Source organism: Triticum urartu, chromosome 5, assembly GCF_003073215.2.
Source record: "Triticum urartu cultivar G1812 chromosome 5, Tu2.1, whole genome shotgun sequence".
Classification (NCBI taxonomy): domain Eukaryota; kingdom Viridiplantae; phylum Streptophyta; class Magnoliopsida; order Poales; family Poaceae; genus Triticum; species Triticum urartu.
The window spans coordinates 463,716,089-463,737,188 of record NC_053026.1 but is presented as its reverse complement, the minus strand read 5'-3'; the positions used below and the strand labels follow the sequence as shown (position 1 = coordinate 463,737,188).

Genomic DNA, 21,100 nt, shown 5'->3' with positions numbered 1-21,100 from the left:
TTTGTTACTCCCATGCATATTATAGTTCATCACGAAGCCTTTGTAGCTTGGTGGTAGTGATTGAAAAACTCTGTCAATAACACAATCAACTGGAAGATCAACTCCCAGCTGACTCAAGTGATTATAATACCCAGACATTTTGAGTATGTGTTCACTCACAGAGTTGTTCTCCTCCATCTTGCAGCTATAGAACTTGTTGGAGACTTCATATCTCTCAACCCGGGCATTTGCTTGAAATATTAACTTCAACTCTTGGAATATGTCATATGCTCCATGACGTTCAAAACGTCTTTGAAGTCCCGCTTCTAAGCCGTAAAGCATGGCACACTGAACTATAGATTAGTCATCAGACCGAGCTTGCCAGACGTTCATAACATCAGCTTCAGGTCCTGCAACAGGCCTTTCACCTAGCGGTACATCAAAGACATAATTCTTCTGTGCAACAATGAAGATAATCCTCAAGTTACGGACCTAGTTCGGGTAGTTGCTACCATGCATCATCTTTCAACTTAGCTTTCTCTAGGAACGCATTAAAATTCAGGGGAACGGTAGCTCGGGCCATTGATCTACAACATAGATATGCAAAACTATAAGACTAAGTTCATGATAAATTAAGTTCTGTTAATCAAATTACTAATTAAAGAAATCCCACTTAAATAGGTATCCCTCAAGTCATCTAAGTGATACGTGATCCAAATCAACTAACCCATGTCCGATCATCACGTGAGATGGGGTAGTCATCAATGGTGAACATCTCTATGTTGATCATATCTACTATATGACTCACGTTCGACCTTTCGGTCTCCAATGTTCCGAGACCATGTTTGTACATGCTAGGCTCGTCAAGTTTAACCCAAGTATTCTGCATGTGCAAAACTGTCTTACACCCGTTGTATGTGAACGTAGAGTCTATCACACCCGATCATCACATGGTGTCTCAAAACGATGAACTGTAGCAATGGTGCATACTCAGGGAGAACACTTTTATCTTGAAATTAAGTAAAGGGATCATCTTATAATGCTATCGCCGTTCTAAGCAAAATAAGATGCATAAAAGATAAACATCATATGCAATCAAAATATGTGACATGATATGGCCATCCTTGTGCTTTTGATCTCCATCTCCAAAGCATCGTCATGATCTCCATTGTCACCGGCTCGACACCTTGATCTCCATCGTTGTGTCGTGGTCATCTCGCCAACTATTGCTTCTACAACTATTGCTAACTCATAGCGATGAAGTAAAGCAATTACATGGCGTTTGCATTTCATACAATAAAGAGACAACCATAAGGCTCCTGCCGGTTGCCTGATATCTTACAAAACATGATCGTCTCATACAATAATGTATATCACATCATGTCTTGACTATATCACATCATAACATACCCTGCAAAAAACAAGTTAGACATCCTCTACTTTGTTGTTGCAAGTTTTACGTGGCTACTACGGGTTTCTAGCAAGAACCGTTCTTACTTACGGCAAAAACCACAACGGTGTTTCGTCAAGTTTGTTGTTTTAACCTTCTTCAAGGACCGGCCGTAGTCAAATTCGATTCAACTAAAGTAGGAGAAATAGACACCCGCCAGCCACCTTTATGCAAAACTAGTTGCATGTCAGCCGGTGGAACCGGCCGGTCTCAAGTGTGTTGACATGTAAGGTTGGCCCAGGCCGCTTCATCCCAAAATACCGCCGAATCAAAATAAGAAGTTTGTGGTAAGCAGTATGACTATCACCGCCCACAACTCTTTGTGTTCTACTCGTGCATGTCATCTACGCATAGACCCGGCTCATGATGCCACTATTGGGGAATGTTGTATGGAATTTTCAAAAAAACTCTACACACACGCAATGATCTATCCATGGAGATGCATAGAAACGAGAGGGAGAGTTTGTCTACATAGCCTCATAGACCATAAGCGGAAGCATTTGACAACGCGATTGATGTAGTCGAACTTTCTTTGCGATCCAACCAATCGAGTACCGAACGTACGGCACCTCCGTGTTCAGCACACGTTCAGCTCGGTGACGTCCGCGCCTTCTTGTTCTAGCAAGAGGGCGAGGTAGTGGATGAGTTCCGGCAGCACGACGGCGTGGTGACGGTGATGGTGAAGTGATCTCTGCAGGGCTTCGCCTGAGCACTATGAAGATATGACAGAGGATGCAAACTGTGGAGGGGGACGCCGCACACGGCTAAGGGATTGATCAGTGTTATGTGTGGCGCCCCCTCATGTATATATAGGTGGGAGGGAGGGAGGAGCAGCCCTAGGGGCGCCCCAAGTAGGAGGAATCCTACTTGGGCTCCCTCCCAAGTCTGCGCCCCCTTCCATATGTGTGTGCGGGAGAAAGGCAGGGGAGGGAGGCGCCCCCCTTTCCTTTCTCCCTTGAGGAGGGAAAGGCAGGAGGGGTTTCCCCCTTCCCCTTTCCTTCCCCTAGGGCTGGCCGGCTAGGGCAGGGGCGCACCAGCCCTTTGTGGGCTGGTCTGTCCCCTCCTTGGCCCATTAAGCCCATACATATGTCGGGGGTGCCCGAAACCCCTTCTAGTGACCCAATAAGTACCCGATACCCTCCAAAACACTTCTGGTGTCCGAATACTATAGTCCTATATATCAATCTTTACCTCTTGACCATTTCAAGACTCCTCATCATGTCCATGATCTCATCCGGGACTCCGAACAACATTCAGTCACCAAATCATATAACTCATATAACACTATATGTCAACGAACGTTAAGCGTGTGGACCCTACGGGTTCGAGAACTATGTAGACATGACCGAGACACCTCTCCGATCAATAACCAATAGCGGATGCTTTAAACAGTAACAAAAAATCGTCCTTTCTCAAAGCACCTAACTTAATTGGTCTGATGGTTCCTCTCCTGTTTGCAATAGACAGTTTCCTAGTTGTTATAATTATCATATTGCCATTTGCACCTCCAGACTTGAAAGGAGTCAACAATTTATTCCATCTGCTATCATCCATGTCTTCCCAGACATCATCTAATATGAGTAGAACCCTCTTTGATTTAATATGTCCCTTCAAGACCTCTTGAAGCTTGGGAAAGCTGCATAGGCCATCATGCATTTCTTGGGAGACGCAATCTAACATCTCTATTGTAACTATCATTTCATCAAAGTTGTTAGACACCCAAATCCATATCTTGTGATCAAACTGACTTCCCAAAGCTGGATCATTGTATACGAGCTGAGCGAGAGCTGCCTTCCCAACTCCTCCAATGCCTATAATAGGCACAGTTACAGTGGTAGTTGATTTGTGTTCCTCTATCAACTTTTTGATGGATCTCTTCTCTGTGGCTCTCCCATACACTTTTCCTTGAATAAGACTTGATGTTCTTCGGCGTGTATCTGAGATAGTACTCTGACAGTGATTAGAACTTGCACCACCAGAGTCTGACCCAAGTATCTTGAGAAGCTTTGTGACAGCCTCTCGTTTGACTTGCAGCTGACTAGTGATGTCTTGTATCCTTTCGGGAAATGTGTCCTTGTTCCACCTGTTTGGATTAGCTGTGGCGATGTGTGTTGACTCCTCACTGGTTCTCATCCTTTTTCTGCTGGACGAATCACCAGTTGCAACAGGCGTAGGAATCCTAGTAGCATCAGTGGTTCTGCAATAAGTTATAGATGTATACAAAGGCAGTGAGAACCTTAAATGTTCCTTAAGCAGATGTATAAAAGAAGACTATAAAGCAATGTCCCAATGCAAGGCATAACTAATTTTGGTACCTTAAATGTTCATTTGCTCCACGTTTGTGGCTACAACCTTTGCTATTGAGATGATTGCGCAAAACTGATGTCCCCATTTTGGTTGTGCACATGACCACTTTTTCACAGTGCTTACATCTTGCTTTGGCAGGGCCTCCGTTTTGTTCAAACTCTGTGATTTCAAAATGAATCCATTCCTTGGACCGTAGCCTGCCATTACTGCTACTCTGTACATCATCGGCATTTTCTCTACATCTCTCAACAGTTTGCCGCATCCCATGACCATCCGTTTCCAGAAGTGTCTCTAAGATAGAAGAAGAAGTGGACCAGACCAGATATTTAGCATAGTCGTCGTGCTTCAGGAAAAATGAAATTGGAATTGCCGATTAACAAGCAATTCAGCAGATACTTTGATCTAAAATAACGTGTTACCAGTATTACCTGGTTGGAGCTCCTGCTGGAGCCTGTAGCAATCGAGCTCGTCGACCACATCGTCGGCGTTGTATAGCAGCTCCTTGACCCGAGCGAGGGATTTGGTCAGCGGCTTGTTTCCGGCCGCCCTCCCCTGCACAGTAGAGACCACCATCTCCACCGCTTCCACCTCAGACTTGAGCCTCCCGATGTCGTTGCCGAGGCCAGCTTGGTGAATCCATGACTCCAGCTTGCCGCCGGCTGGGAGATTTGCAAGGATGGTATCTGCGAGCCACCCGATCGCGGCCTCCAGATTGGTGTCTTCCACCGCCTCCATGAGCAGATCCCGGTGGAAGCAGCAGCAACGAAATGGGGAGGGCACTGCCGGCCTGGAGGGGTTGGTGGCTGTGACTGCTATCACCGGCGTGCTGCGTTGGTTTTCTCTCCGGCTCCTTCCGGATGCTCTGCATAACAATTGTTAATCCTATCGTGTTGTCAGTGCGTATCGAGTCATGGCTCCTGTAAAGCCTAAGCACAAGCGCCAAACCAATGATGCATCTCGCTGTTAAACTAAGCAGCAAAGTGGGCCCGCGCAAATGCCTGAGCAACATCATAATGCGTGTACTGGAATTTCTACAAGCAAATGTACATAACACTAAGAAATTTGTATGAAGATAAATGCGCATATAGTCTATTATTGTTGTGGCTGCTCTACGATGAATGATTTCGGTGCTCAAGAAAAGTTGTATTATGTGCACACTGTGTGTTAGTTAACGACCAATTTGTTTCATTTCCATATAAAAAAAATAAGCGTTTCTGATTCTTTTTGATAAATAAGCGTTTCATATATATTCTTTTTGATAAATGATGAATTTTATTGGTTTATAATGGAGCATCAAGACGAAACAAACACAATGAGTCCACACACCAGATGCTTCTGTCGGGTTTCCTATTTTTCAAACTTTATCTTGAGTTGTTCTGCATGATACTTGACCATGCACCGGATGCGACCCTCACAATGCATGTCATGGAAAATATTCTTGGCAATATTTTCTACGACGAATTTACGTGATTTTGCTCATCCTCGGCACAAGTAAAGAAATCCTATAATCATGCGTACTTGTGCAGAGGGTGTCATGAGTATAACTGCATAACTTCTTTTAAGATTTTGATATTGATCTTGTGGTGTTCCAATGGAACTTATCCAGAAATCATTGACCACCCGCATGCCGGGCGTTATTTGTACACCATCTTTCTTCTATCTGGGGATTCCTTTGCGTGTTTATAGTGCTCCCATGACCAGGTTGTTTCTGTAGTATCGTTCGACAAAGTGACCAGGCCAGGGTAACGTAACTTACATACAAGGCCAATGATGATGATCGACAGGTGTGGCGGCAGAATGTCCACAACATGTGTGAAGCCCGTTTATAATGGAAAGACAAGCCATTCTGTATGTGATGACATATTCTAGGTGCGGAATCAAGTAATTTGTAAGAGTCGAGCTAACAACATGCCTGGGGAAGGCCCACGCAACACGCTTTTTTCGTCGTAGTGGTGATAGATGGACCCCCACCCCCCCTCTTTCCGGCCACCTCCATCTCATGGTCCGCATCGGCCACCACTTGTGAGGGAACATCCCAACCCGCGGATCTTGACGAACAACAAGTTGTCGCTCATCCTCCCCCTCCTCCTTATCCTCGTCCTCCGCCTCCCTAACCTCCTCCTACAATGGAAGTGCACATTTTTTTGAAACGAAAGGGGTTGCCCCCCTGCCCCAACTTTTTATTGAAAAAGCAAAGGCAACCGACGAATAGAGTTTACAGCTCTCGGCTCCAGCCAGAAGTAGCCACAGCAGAATTATTACAGACTCAAACATCCAACAGATTAAAAGTCCACTAGAGAACTACGAATGGCCCCTATAGGAACTACAAGCGCAGAGGCACTGAATTCCCTACAGGCGCATCATCCTGCCAGACAATTCTAAGCAACTCCCCGCGATGATGGTCGAGCAGCTTCAAGCATTGGAGGAGTAGCACAGCCTGGGATTCCACGCACAAGATCTTCCATTGATATATATGTCTCCCCACCATCCCCAGTACACATTTGATGCTTCTCCATCTTCGCCCCTGGAACACAATTTCATTTCGAAACAGCCATAAGCTCCATAAGGTAGCAGCAGAAATCAAATTCACAGCATCAAAACTTTTTTTCTTCTTCCAAAAAGGAAGCAATGACTCAAACGAATTAGGTACAGGCATCTTGGTACAGTTAGCTATCACCAGCCAAACTTGACGAGCCACTACACAGTCAAAAAACAGATGTTGGAGGCTTTCAGGTTCACAGCAGAAGACACAAGTCAGGTCTTCCACATGCTGGCGTTTAGCCAGATTATCCCTAGTTAGACTCTTATTATTCACAATCAGCCACAAAAAAATGGATATTAGGGGGAACTTTGATTTTCCAAATATAATCCCTCCAGATAGAGACCATGCCCCCCCAATTAATCATCTTATACATAGATTTAACAGAGTATGACCCTTTACTTTCCAAAGACCAAACAGGCTTATCAGCCAAGTTGTTAAAAGGAACCCTTTTAATCATACTGAGAAGTTCATTCCAGGAACACAAGATATCTTCACTAACACACCTTCTAAAGGTCAGCTGGAGATTCTCCCCATCCCACACCTGAGCCACTGAGGCATCTTGTTGTTGACAAATCACAAAAAGATCCCAAAAGCTAGTCTTGAGTGAACAATCACCCACCCAGGTATCATGCCAAAAGGAAATATTTCTCCCATTCCCAGGAATCCATCTATAAAAAGTTTTGGCAGCAGAGCAAGCCCAGGTGAAACTCTTCCAGAAGGGAGAGCCTACCCCAGACTTAGCCCAAAGTATGTTTGGTCTATTCACATTATACTTGTACTCCAACAATTTCTTCCAGTCACTATCCCTATCATCAAAAAATCGTTTACTCCAGGCAGCCAGCAGGGACATATTGAATTCCCTAAGATTAGGGACCCCCAAACCACCCCACTCTTTCCTTTGGGAGACCAAACCCCACTTGGCAAGGTGGTACTTATGGTTGTCTCCAACATTACCCCAGAAAAAATGAGCCATTTGAGAAGTAATAGCATCAATAGCCCACTTAGGAAATTTCATAATAGACATTAAGTAGGTAGGAATACTTGCTATACAGGTAGTAAGTAAAATCAACTTGCCCCTATAAGACAGATGTCTGCCCAACCACCCAGAAATTTTCCTAATAATTCTATCAATAATGGGTTGAATATCTTCTCTTCTAAGCTTCTTGAAGTGAAGAGGGACCCCAAGATACTTAAAAGGGAAATCCCCAATTTGACAACAAAAGATCTGGGCAAATTCCTTAGCAGTCTCCTCATCAAGGTTAATGGTATGCAAATCGCTTTTGTGAAAATTGATACAAAGACCAGAGAGTTTTTCAAAGCAAGCCAGGATCCACTTCAAGTGTCTGGCATGGTCAGCAGAAGCATCCAAGAACAGTAGTGTATCATCAGCATACTGCAGGCTGACCACACCACCAGGCACAACATGAGGCAGAAGCCCTTTGATCAAGTTATGACTAGTGGCTTTCTTAAGCATCTTAGAAAAATATCAGCCACTAGGTTAAACAGAAGAGGAGAGGAAGGATCACCTTGTTTCAGCCCTTCCCCCCTGGAAGTGCACATGTTTAGCTAAAGATCTTTCTCTCAGCCACATTGTAATAGCAACAGATGGAAGCATCGCGGCTAGGCAAGATCTCCTTTCCACTCTCGCGACCGCATCGTCCCCGCGGGCGACCGGCCGCGCGGCGACCTCTCCTCCTCCAGCCCCCCCTCTCTTCTTCCTTCCCGCCACCGTCGCTGGCGCCCACGGCCGTCCTGGCCTCGAGGACGCTGGTGGCGGCGGCCCCCTGACATTCCTCTCCTGGTGGCACTCTGGCGCGGGGCAGAGCTGCACCGGGGGGTGCTCCTAGGCGGCGCGGTCTGGCTGGCGGCGGGGTTCCTCCTCGCGGCGTGGGTGGGCGGCTGGGCGGCGGCACCGTCATTCGCGGCGGGGTGGCGCAGCGGCGCTGCCTGGCAGCGGCACTCGGCCCAGATCTGGGCCCTACGGGCCCCATCTGGGCCTCGGCGGGCCGACGGCGGGGCGGGTATGCGGCGTGACTCCCGGGAGGTGGGGGAGCGGCGATGAACGGCGGGGGCTGGCGGCGCCGTTGCCAGCTTGCTGCAGCGTGGCCGGCGGGGCTTAGCGGGCCCTTTTCGGGCCTGGCCGGGCCAGGGGTGGCCTGGTATGCCCCGCTGCCGTGTCCGGACGGCTACCGCGACGGTGCCGGAGGCCCTGGCCTCTCACACGACGGCGGTGGAGGTGGTTCCCTCCCGCTCGGCCTTGGTGCTGCTGCTCCCGTCGCTTGGACCTTCTCTCCGGTCTTCTTGGCCTCATGGTGGTGCTCGCAGCGAGACGGCGTTGGTGGCGGCACTACCGTGATGGAGCATGGTGTTGGGCGGTGGTTTGGCTGATCGGCTCCGGTTGGCCGGTGGGGTTTGGAGTGCGGGAGAAATCCTTGCCGGTTCGTCCGGCTCCGATGCGGTGACACCAGCGGGTGCCACTATCCCTTCTTGGAGGGTGTCGGTTGTAGCTATCCCCCACCTCCCTCCACGTACTGGGGGAAACCCTAGGACTTGTCCGGGAAGCAGCGTCGTTGGTGTCGCATCCCTTCTTGGAGGTGCTTCTTAGTTCGCGGTAAATCGGAGCCTCGGGGTGTGGTGGCTTGTTTGGAGGGCGCAACGGTCGCAAGTCTTCAGCGCTTTGTTGAGCTGCCCTTCTTCTTTTTCTTTGGGCTTGATGTGCTGCTGGCCCCAGCATTGCGATGTGTACAATGGTGGTTTGCTTTGGAATACAAAGCGGGGGGAAACCCTTTTGCTTTGGAATACAAACCGCCAACTAAACCTTTGCACGACAACTTTTCGGTTTGACACTGAATTGTACACTTAAACCGTTAATTGAAAACCGGCTTTTATATTTCCTTTTAGTCCCCCTTCCGAGATGACAAAACAATTCTCTGCTTGCAATTGGGTTCCGTCCCGGATCACGGAAACACAAATCAACGGATATGCCACCACTGGCGCTTTAGCCTCAAAAAGGGTCCTTCATTGGCGAGTTCCGGGCTCTAAATGCCCACCTGAACCTCAAGATGGAGAAGTGATTGTATTTATGCAACACTTAGACCGGGGATTCAGCCCGCCCGGATCAAAAAATTTACGGGATGTCCTCGCAAGCTTCCAACTCCATCCACAAGATATTGGACCGAACTCCGTGTCCAATATATGCAACTTTCAAGTATTCTGTGAAGTCTACCTTCAAGAAGAACCATCCGTGGAGTTGTTCCGGGATTTTTTTCATTTGAACCGCCGTACGGAATTCTCGGATGGTCCCAACACAGAGCTTGGTGGCATTTCAATTCAGAAAAGGAAAGAAGTTGATTTCCCCCATGCAAAACATCATAGCCATCCTAAAGATTGGAATCAGACTTGGTTTTATTGCCGGAACACTGCCCCTGACGGAGAAAATCCTTTGCCGGGTTATCGCCCTCACCGGCTTAGCAATGGTCACCCATTACAATCACGCTTATCCGCCGCAGAACGGAAAAACTTTGCACCTCAACTCGCCAAGCTCCGGGCTCCCATGGCCAACGGTTTGACTGGCATTGATCTCGTCCGCTGCTGGGTTTCTTGGGGCATTTTACCTTTAAGCCGCCGCCCCGGATTGATGCATGAATATACTGGCAACGTCAAAGACCCTCAACGATATCATGAAGTAGTAATGACAGACCTTGAAGTTACTGAATCTGTGAAGAAGATGCTTGATGAAACGATCTCTGCATGCAGCCAAACCGGGTTGCCACCTTTTTACGTCTCCAATAAACCGCCAGCGGTAAAGTTCTTCTTAATACTTACTGACTCGCCTCCGCATTAACTATGTACTAACCTTTTCTTGCCTTAATTTCAGGCTAACAGCTCCTTCTGGAAGCGGACTAAACCGGCCAGGGCTCCTTGTGCAAAGAGCAAGGTCACCAAGAAAATTGCCAAGAAGAAAACCACCGAGTCTTCTGATCCGCCAGAAGATGAGGAATCAGACGCAGAGGTAGAACTTGACTCACTTGGTTCCTTTTTCGTACATCTTATTGGCAATGATTATTCCCAGGATGATGCTGAGGCCAGCCACGCAGACCATGTTGAGGTAATTACTCTTTCTTCCGATTCAGATCTTGTACCGGTTCAAAGAGTTCGCCGTACAGTCCAGAAAGTAAAACAATCTCACCCCCTTGCTCAGTTGGATCCAAAATTTTCTTTGAAGACACAGCAAGCTGCAGAGCGTCACACAACCCGGCATAGTGGTCAGCAAATCACTTCGTCCGGTTTAGCAGATACACCAACCCGGAAACGTCGTCCAGAGGTGACTTGTTCTCCTGAAAAACTTTATCCTTTGAAGGGTTTCTTCCGATGCCCACTCAATCCGTCTGACCCGAATTATCAGGCATCTTCCAACTCGTCCGGTGGTTCATCAACCACTCAGCTGCCTCCTCTCAAGACCGTCGCTGGGTAAGTACATTGTTCCTTAACTTGTTTCTTCATGTGTCGGTTTATCATATTCTAACTTTTGATGTTGTAGTGCCAAGGCCCGACTAAGTAAGAAAGCCAAGACCAGCGATGCTACTGATGATGTTGATCCGAAGAAGACCCCAGAGAATGATGGCGAAAATCCTGAGATTGCCATAGACAGCTCTGCTCCGCAAAACCCAGGCGCTGATGCTAATCCGCCAAAAGTTGAACCGGATGTACATGTTGATACATCACATCCTCATGCCCCTCCAAGTCCAATTGCTGAGCAGCGGGATTCAACCGCTGATCCGCCAAGCCCAGTTAACAGACCACCAAGCCCTGCTGCCAAAGCGCCAAGCCCTGTTAAGAATGTCAATCCATCAAGCCCGGCCAAAGATGATGATGTTGTTGTTACTGGCACTGCATATACCGCCCCTGGTAATCCGGTTGCTCTATCAAAGCACACTGCCAAGGATGAATTTGCTGCTATGAGCAAGGGGAAGGGGAAGACTGATTTGTCAGCCTATGTTGATCTTTCTGCTCAAGACCTTCACTCCGGTTTCTTGAACCGGCTTTACACCAGCTAGGATTATGAAGCCGGTTTGGTAAATCTGATGAAGGAGCGCTATGAGGTAAACAGTTTGATCTTTTGCTCTGTACCTTCATTGCATTGTAGCCCCCAAGGGCCGGTTTTTCTTTAGAAAGTCAAACCGGGACTTTTATATTTCGTACTGTACTTTGTTGATTTTCCTTGTGTATTGTTTGATCAAACACACATTAGCCCCCAAGTGCCATGATTAAAACTTGTATTAATCCGTGGGACTTCAACAATTAGTAGGAAAAAATGATCCACATTAGCCCCCAAGTGCCAAGTGTATAACTAGTTATATGCTTGGGACTTTCAAAGATATTGACACACTCTTCTGACTGTTGCAGACTGAGATAAATCAACAAGTCTCTCAAATTGCGGATCTTCAAGAGAATCTTAAATCCCAACAAGAAGAAACCACCAAGGCAAAAGATGAATTAAAAACCGCCTTAACCACCATGGAGCAGCTCAAAGAGTGGTTCAAGTCTGAAAGGGCCAACTGGGACACTGAAAAGGCTGGATTGCTGAAGCGGGCGGAAGATGCTGAATCAGCTCTTAAACCGGTGGCGGAAGAACTTAGTGGATTGAAGCGCCAAGTTAATGCCATGACTTCTGCAATATTTGGTAAGTATCTTTTGCCAAGGCTTTGTAACTGTCATGCTTTGAAATTTCTCCGGTTTAACATGAAATTCTTAAACCGCTGTAGGTAGCCGCATTGCTCATCTGGGCTCTGATATGCGGAAGAAACTAAAGGCCGCCTATACACTGATTGAACAGTTGTATACTAGTGCCCAGCGGGTTATCTGCGCATCTTCCTACGACAATGCGGCCCCAACACTGATCAAGGACACGCTGGCTAGGTTATCTATGACACCAGCACAGATAGAAGAGTTGAAGCGATCCGCTGCCAGGGCTGGCACTTTGTTAGCACTTACTCAAGCCAAGGCATGGATAGCTGATCTTGATCCGGTTGATATAGCCAAGGGCTTCCCCGATGAACAAGAAAACGGGGAAGTGTTTGATAATGAAGCCCTCAGACGTGTGACGAGGGAGATGCGTCCTCTGGCGAGTCAGTTGGCAGAAGAAGCTAACTTGACGGTTCACCGATCCTTCTATGATGCTAACAACAAACAGGTTGAGGCTGTCATTCCAGAAGTGCAAAATCTTATTCCGCCAATCCATAAGCACACTTACGCCCCTAACGTTGATCCGACTGAGCTTATAAGTGAAGAGGCTGTCTTTTAGGCCTTAACCCGGATTGACTGGACCACCACCGACTTCCAGCCATTGGATGGGGAGGAGGAGGCTGAACCGACGTCACATGACCCATCTACTTCACATCGACATGGCGATGAAGCTTGATTCGGCAATCCGGTTGATATGTCAAAAACTGTTCGGTTTAAAACAATTCCATATTTTGGGCCGCTAAGTGCCTTGTAATAGGGTAGCAAAAATATTTTCATCTGCTGCCATCGTGTAGTAGGAGATACTTTATGTGATTCGCCATGATAATTTCAATGTTGGTTCATGTATCATAATATGCAATCCCTTTGTCTGCATAAAAAGAAAGTGTCCTGGCGGTTTACCGCCGGACGGGTCATAATGCCCAAGATAAGGCCTGATTGATAATCAAACCGTAAAAAATATGAAATGACTCATACCTGTGATGTAATATCACTTTAGTTGGTTGACCAACTTTGATTGTAATAAGGGTGAAAACCCAAATCTGAAATTCTTGTATAACTCCATCATGTACTGATGGCGTATAATAAGTCACACCGGGTGATGATAAACACCAGATGATCAAAACTGGCGACAAGTAGTCAAAGCTAGGCCGGGTTAACGAACTCCGGTTTGATAATAAGGTCTGTCAATGTGTAGTTGAAAACCAAGCCGGTTTAAGGAACATCGGGCTAATAAGATGACTGATAAGTCATACCAGGTCAAAGAAACCGGTTTAACATAAAATTTATCAAAAAGAAAAGTGACAAACGCAAATAAAACCGTGTAGTCGAGGCTTTTCAAGGGCTGCCAGGCCCAAATTCGAGGCTTTTCATTGGCTGCCAGGCCGCTGAGTTGAACCATTTAGCAAAGCCTTTTAAGATGGACCTCGAGCTAATCAATCACCGTTTTAACTTTGACAAGTTCAGGGTCTCAATGAGAGTAATAGTCAAACGTTCGAAGGGTCATGCCAGGATTACCTGGATAGGAGTGTCTTACTTGATGAAGGCAGGTTAACCCGGGGTTTTAGGTAAATATACCAGGCTTCCAAGCCGTGGGTCGATACCCAGCTACAAGGGTCCTTTCAAACTCCTTGGTATTTGACACAAGGAGCCCCCAAGTAACGTGATGAGCTGTGCTCATTGGGTGCCTATGTTTGAGCTGTGCATAGCATCCAGACTCTCTTTGGCCCCTTGGGTGTGAAGCTCCCAAGCTATGTTGTGGCGTGATAGCCGGTTTAATAGGCAGTACTCCGCTTTGTCAGCTGAAGCCCCCATGTAACTCAAAGGATATATGCGAAAAAACAGCAGAGGCCCTGCTTAGAGCAAGGATGCTGGTTTATTTATTGATCATAATATATACATTGTCGAAATATGTACATAAGAAGAGCCTATGGCTCAAGTGTAGTAAGGCCGGAGGAGAGCTATGTTCCACGGCCGCCGGGTCTCCTCCTCAGAGTTGCGTGAGTTGTCTCGAATGTCAATGAGGTAGTATGATCCGTTGTGCAAATTTTTGCTGACCACAAAGGGCCCTTCCCAAGGTGGGGATAACTTGTGCATGTCGGTCTGATCCTGGATGAGCCGGAGCACCAAGTCGCCTTCTTGAAAGGTTATTGTCCTAACCCAGCGGCTGTGATACCGCCGCAGGTCTTGCTGATAAACCGCCGATCGAGCCAGAGCCATGTCCCGTTTCTCATCTAACAGGTCCAGCGCCTCTTGGCGTGCTTGCTCGTTGTCCACTTCAACATAATTAGCAACCCGGGGCGAGTCATGACGAATATCACTTGGTAGGACTGCCTCTGCCCCGTATACCATAAAGAAAGGTGTGTAACATGTTGATCGATTGGGAGTGGTGTTAATGCTCCATAACACAGAAGGTAATTCTTCCACCCAACAACCCGGCGTCCGCTTTAAGGGAATCATGAGCCGGGGTTTAAGACCCTTCAAATTTTTTTGATTGGCTCGCTCCGCTTGACCGTTGGATTGAGGGTGCGCCACAGATGCTAAGTCAAGCCGGATGTGCTCTTTGTGACAGAAATCTTCCATATCACCTTTGGAAAGGTTTGTACCATTATCCGTGATAATACTGTGTGGAAAGCCAAAGCGTAAGATAATCTTTTTGAGAAATTGAACCGCCGTAGCTGCATCACACTTGCTGACAGGCTCCGCTTCAACCCACTTGGTGAATTTATCAACTGCCACCAACAGGTGGGTCTTCTTATCCTGGGAACGCTTAAAGGGCCCCACAATATCAAGTCCCCAAGTAGCAAAAGGCCAAGTGATAGGAATCATCCGTAGTTCTTGAGCCGGAACATGAGCTCTGCGTGAATTTTTTTGACAAGCATCACATCGCTTTACCAAATCCTCCGCATCAGCATGAGCTGTCAACCAGTAGAACCCATGACGAAAAGCTTTGGCAACCAATGACTTTGAACCGGCATGATGACCACAATCCCCTTCATGAATTTCTCGTAGGATCTCTTGGCCTTCTTCCGGAGAAACACAATGCTGAAATACCCCTGAAACACTACAGCGGTGTAACTCGCCATTGTGAATAACCATGGACTTGGATCGCCGGACTATCTGTCGAGCCAGGACTTCATCATCTGGTAACTCGCCCCGGTTCATATACGCCAGATATGGAACCGTCCAATCCGGTACAATATGCAAAGCGGCCACCAATTGAGCCTCCGGATCAGGAACAGCCAAATCCTCTTCTGTAGGCAACTTAACAGACGGGTTATGCAAGATATCTAAAAAGGTATTAGGAGGTACCGGTTTACGCTGAGATCTGAGCCGACTCAAAGAGTCTGCTGCTTCGTTTTTGCGCCGATCGATATGCTCAACCTGATACCCTTTGAAGTGACCCGCCACAATATCCACCTCACGTCTGTAAGCCGCCATGAGTGGATCCTTAGAATCCCAAGTGCCAGAAACTTGCTGAGCCACCAGATCAGAATCTCCAAAACAACGAAATCGACTTAAGTTCATCTCTTTAGCCACACGGAGACCATGGAGTAACGCTTTCGTACTCAGCTGCATTGTTAGTACAGGGAAACATCAAACGGAGAACATAGCAAATTTTATCACCTCGAGGGGAAGTAAGGACAACTCCAGCCCCCAAGCCCTCCAACTGCCTGGATCCATCAAAATGAATAGTCTAGTATGTATTATCCGGTTTGTCTTCTGGTGCTTGCGACTCGGTCCAATCATTGATAAAGTCCACAAGGGCCTGAGATTTGATGGCTGTCCGAGGCACATACTTCAAACCGTGTGGACCAAGCTCAATTGCCCACTTTGCAACCCGGCCAGTCGCTTCCCTATTTTGAATTATATCACCCAAAGGAGCAGAACTAACCACTATGATGGATGGCCTTGAAAGTATTGCTTGAGTTTTCGACTTGCCATAAAAACCCCATACACCAACTTCTGCCAATGTGGATAGCGTTGTTTTGACTCGATCAGGACTTCACTGATGTAGTATACAGGTCGTTGAACCGGATATTCCTTCCCAGCTTCCTTACGCTCGACCACAATTGCCACACTGACCGCTCAGGCATTGGCAGCCACGTATAACAGCAAAGGCTCATTATCAACCGGAGCTGCAAGAACTGGCGGTTCAACCAACTGCCGCTTTAACTCCTCAAAAGCCGCATTGGCTGCGTCACTCCAGACGAAATCGTCTGTCTTTTTCAACATCTGATACAAAGGAATTGCCTTCTCTCCCAAACGGCTGATAAACCGGCTAAGGGCTGCAATCCGACCCGCCAGACGTTGAACATCATTGATACACTTCGGTTTAGCCAGGGATGTAACGCCTTGTTTTTTTCCGGATTAGCCTCAATGCCCCTGTTGGATACCAGAAAACCTAAGAGCTTGCCTGCCGGAACACCAAAAACACATTTATCCGGATTAAGCATCATTTTGTAAACCTGAAGATTGTCAAACGTTTCCTTGAGGTCATCTATCAGTGTTTCCTTCTTCCTGGATTTTACCACAATGTCATCCACATAGGCATGAACATTACGCCCAATCTGCGTGTGAAGACAATTCTGCACACAACGCTGATAAGTTGCCTGGGCACTCTTGAGCCCAAAGGGCATAGAAACATAGCAGAAGGCTCCAAAGGGAGTGATGAAGGCTGTCTTCTCCTGGTCCTTAACTGCCATCTTGATCTGATGATAACCTGAATAAGCATCCAAAAACTCAGGCGCTCACAACCCGTCGTTGCATCAATGATCTGATCAATACGCGGGAGAGCAAAGGGATCGGCCGGGCAAGCTTTATTCAAATCCGTGTAGTCCACACACATACGCCAAGTGCCGTTTTTCTTAAGAACAAGCACCGGATTGGCCAGCCATTCAGGATGAAACACTTCAACGATAAAACCAGCAGCCAACAGCCGGGCTACCTCTTCACCAATTGCTTTGCATCTTTCCTCATTAAAACGACGAAGAAATTGCTTGACCGGTTTAAACTTGGGATCAATATTAAGAGTATGCTCAGCGAGTTCCCTCGGTACACCTGGCATGTCAGAAGGCTTCCATGCAAAAATGTCCCGGTTCTCATGGATGAACTCGATGAGCGCGCTTTTCTATTTTGGATCCAGATTTGTGTTGATGCTGAACTGCTTGGACGAATCGCCAGGCACGAAGTCAACGAGCTTAGTGTCAGCCGGTTTGAAATGCAGGTTTGGGTCATGCTCAGTGGTGGGCTTCTTCACAGGGGTCATATCTGCCAGATCAACATTTTCCTTATAGAACTTTAGCTCCTCTGTAGCACAAACCGACTCAGCATAGGCCGCATCACCTTCCTCGCAGTCCAAAGCAATTTTAAGACTTCCGTGAACCGTAATAGTCGCTTTATGACCCGGCATCTTGAGCTGCAAGTAAATATAACAAGGCCTTGCCATGAATTTTGCATAAGCCAGTCGCCCAAACAGTGCGTGGTACGGGATCTGGATTCTCACCACTTCAAAGGTCAACGTTTCAGACCGGGAGTCATGTTCATCACCAAACACAACTTCCAAAGCGATATTACCTACAGGATATGCCGATTTACCTGGTACCACACCATGAAAAACAGTGTTGGACGGTCTAAGATTCTTGTCTGTCAACCCCATGCGACGGAAGGTCTCATAATACAGAATGTTGATACTGCTTCCTCCATCCATGAGTACCTTGGTGAACTTATAACCTCCCACCTGAGGCGCCACTACCAAAGCCAGGTGACCCGGATTGTCAACCCGGGGCGGATGATCCTCCCTACTCCACGCAATAGGTTGTTCGGACCACCGCAGATAACGTGGTACTGCCGGTTCAACAGCATTAACTGCCCTCTTGTGAAGCTTCTGATCACGCTTGCACAAACTAGTGGTGAACACATGATACTGTCCACCATTCAACTGCTTTGGGTGACTCTGGTAACCCGACTGTTGCTGATTTCCTTGATTACTCTGCTGGTTATTACCACCTTGGTTGTTCTGGTTGCCCTAATTATTTTGAAATCCAGAGTTTGAGCCGCCGCCACCATGAAAACCTGGACCTGAACCGCCTGATGGACCCTGATCGTACCGGAAAAGATCAGAGTTTTTGAACTCCTTCATAATGTTACAATCCTTCCAGAGATGCGTTGCAGGAACCTCCTTGGTCCCATGTTTTGGGCAGGGCTGATTCAACAAATGCTCTAGATTCATTCCACTGCCGCGCTGGGGCGGTTTACCTTTACGACGTTGTACATTAGCGTTAGCCACAAAATTTGAATCCGCTTTACGCTTACTGTTATTCCCATGGCCTCCTTGGTTGTGTTGCTGTCCCTTTGCACCGCCGTTCTTCTTTCCCTTCTCCGGTTTCTCATCATCAGAATCGGGATCCTTGGTATTATCGGAATCGGCATACTTGAACAAGGCTGCCATGAGGGTTCCCATGTCGTTGCAGTGGCGCTTGATCCGTCCCAACTTCATCTTCAGTGACTTAAACCGGCAATTGCGCTCCAGTGTTATGATCGCTTGACCAACGTTAATCCAGTCAGACGAGTGCAAAACCTCTGAAACCCGGCGTACCCAATGAGTTGTTGACTCGTTCTCCCCTTGAACACAAGCATCCAGATCCACAATGGACATGGGCTGTTTGCACGTGTCTTTGAAATTGGCTATAAATCGGGCTTTCAACTGATCCCATGACTCGATGGAGTTAGCTGGTAGATTTTTCAACCAAGTACGGGTCGTTCCTTCCAACATTATCGTGAAGTACTTTGCACAGGCCGCTTCATCTACATCCAGCATCTCCATTGCCATCTCATAACTCTCGACCCACACCTCAGGTGGCTGATCCGCCGTGTAATTAGGCACTTTACGTGGACCCTTGAAATCTTTGGGCAGACGCACATTACGGAGAGCCGGAATAAGACACGGCACTCCCCAGAAACTGAAGGCAAGCCCGGTGCCTCGGTCGACTGACGCTGCTGGCTGAACCGGGGCGGGTTGATGACGACCCAAAGCGGCCTCCCTTCGTGCCCTGCCATGATCCACCACATCTTGAGCATTACGATGCTGCGCGCTGCTAGACACTTCCGGTTCATCCATACGCCTGCTATAGATTGGGCTCGGACGAGGGGTTGAATGAATTCTATCCCGGCTATAAGAATAAGCCTGCTGCTGTACCACGGCGGTTTGAAGAAGGTCCCTAGCCCGCCGCGTTTCAATTGTTGCTATTGAATCGCCCTCCATCGAAATGGCTGCCAGGCGCGATGCTGCGGCAATCATGTTATCCAGAGGACTCGAGAAGTGACCCGGCGGTGTAGACATGTATTGCAGCGGGTTATCTGTTCGCCATGGTGGTTCTGTTATCCATAGTTGATCCGGAGCTGTCCTAGGCGCATCAGTCCGGTTTGCAGTTGCCGGATTGCTCGGCCCAGCGCCTGGTGTTTGAAAGAGATTCAATCCTTCGTAGACTGGCGACAGACGAGACCGGTACTTTCTTCGCATCACGTCCTCTGACGCAGTCCGATCCAGCATGAGTCGATAATTCTGCGCCTGTATCTGCTGTGACTGGGCATCCAAAGCGGCCCGTTCTTCAGCCATCCTAGCATCCTCAGTTGCCAGGTCCTCCTTAGCCTGTGTTATCTGGTCCTTCAGCTTCGCAATGTCCGCATTGTGCTGATCCCGCGTCTCCGAGGTGACTGCCGTGATTAACAAAGTCGCCCAGGCATCCATCAAACCGGAGAGGACTTGAGCCGATCGGCGCGCCAGGACTCCTGCCGCGGCTGCTGATCCGGTATTCATTGCCGCTGTTGATGAAGACTGCAAAGTGGGCTTTGTTCCGGCCATGTAAACAGCAACCCGACTTCGTAGGAATAAACATGACATGTAGTGGTGTATCCTAGTCAGACTCTGACTAGGCACCTATAGTAGTAGTAGGATTAGGACTCCTAACCGAGTAGGTTAGATTGCTAGTCCTAGATGCTATATATACCCACCTATACCCCCTGTAATCTACACCAAAGAGAAAAGCAATGTGAAAAGAAGAGCCAGGAGCGACAAGCCCCTATAGCTATCACCAAATCAGTCTCGATCTGTTTCCTGTCGCTACGTTCACGACGAGAGTTCCGCCGACGCCGAAGAGACGATCAGATCGATCTAGCTAGCTGGTACAGGCTCGTACATACGTACGTGAGTCCCAGCTAGACACGCACGTACGTTGTTCCAAGGGAAGATCAATCAAGCTGTCAGCTTGCTAGCTTGCTTGCTTCCACACACGTACGTGTATTTGTCCTGGGTGAATTGATCTAGCGATCTAAAGCCAACAATTGGTATCTAGAGCCTCGACGATTTACGATGACGGACAGCGACGCTGAGTCGGTCAAGTCCGGCAACGGCGGTTCCAAGACGAACAAGAAAGGCGACAATGTGAAGAAGGGCGGCAAGTCAGCAACAAGTGGTGGCGGAACAGGCGGCGCCAACGTACAGGCGCATCGCAACATCCCCATCCAGTACCCGATGCTCACCGACGCCAACTACAGCGTGTGGGCGGTGAAGATGAAGATTATTCTCCGAACCCTTCGAGTGTGGCAGGCCATCACGGACGACGACGTCGACGAGGAGTGCGACGAAGGTGCCATGGCCGCCATAGCCCAGTCTGTGCCAGATTCTGTGCTGATGACTTTGACGGAGTTCGAGACAGCAAGAGAGGCGTGGAACGCACTCAAAGAGATGAGGATCGGAGAAGATCGCGTCACCAAGGCTCGGGCACAAGTGCTGAAGCGCCAATTTCACAAGTTGCAGATGGAGGAAACTGAATCGGTGAACGACTATGCCATGCGTCTGACTACATTGCTGGGAGAGATCCGCGCGCTTGGTGCAAAGCTCGAGGAGACCGAGATTGTGGAGAAGTTTTTCAGTTCGGTGACTGATAAATTCACGTACATCATTGGCATGCTCGAGCAGCTTTACGACATCGACGACATGACCATAACGGAGGCGATCGGACGCTTGCGGACATGGGAAGAGAATGCTCGTGGTTGTCGGAAAGGCAAAGGAGGAGGTG

At 47.9% G+C, this 21,100-nt stretch overlaps 1 protein-coding gene across 1 annotated transcript; it reads right to left on the bottom strand.

The window, feature by feature from the left end:
• Window positions 1-2,686: 2,686 nt before the first annotated feature.
• LOC125556296 (disease resistance RPP13-like protein 4) lies at window positions 2,687-4,616 on the bottom strand. Its single transcript, XM_048719060.1, has 3 exons — window positions 4,165-4,616; window positions 3,745-4,027; window positions 2,687-3,626 (listed from the first exon to the last, which is right to left on the bottom strand). The coding sequence occupies exons 1-3, from the start codon at window positions 4,469-4,471 to the stop codon at window positions 2,792-2,794; spliced, it is 1,425 nt and encodes a 474-aa protein (XP_048575017.1). The 5' UTR covers window positions 4,472-4,616; the 3' UTR covers window positions 2,687-2,791.
• Window positions 4,617-21,100: the final 16,484 nt, after the last annotated feature.

What these genes read in the sequence shown, in the direction of transcription:
- LOC125556296 (XM_048719060.1), bottom strand. Translation starts at nt 4,471, where the DNA reads ATGGAGGCGGTGGAAGACACCAATCTGGAGGCCGCGATCGGGTGGCTC. An exon ending in CCAGCAGGAGCTCCAACCAG is followed by an intron (nt 4,028 to 4,164) that starts GTAATACTGGTA and finishes CTTCTATCTTAG; the next exon opens with AGACACTTCTGGAAACGGAT. An exon ending in GGAGCAAATGAACATTTAAG is followed by an intron (nt 3,627 to 3,744) that starts GTACCAAAATTA and finishes AACTTATTGCAG; the next exon opens with AACCACTGATGCTACTAGGA.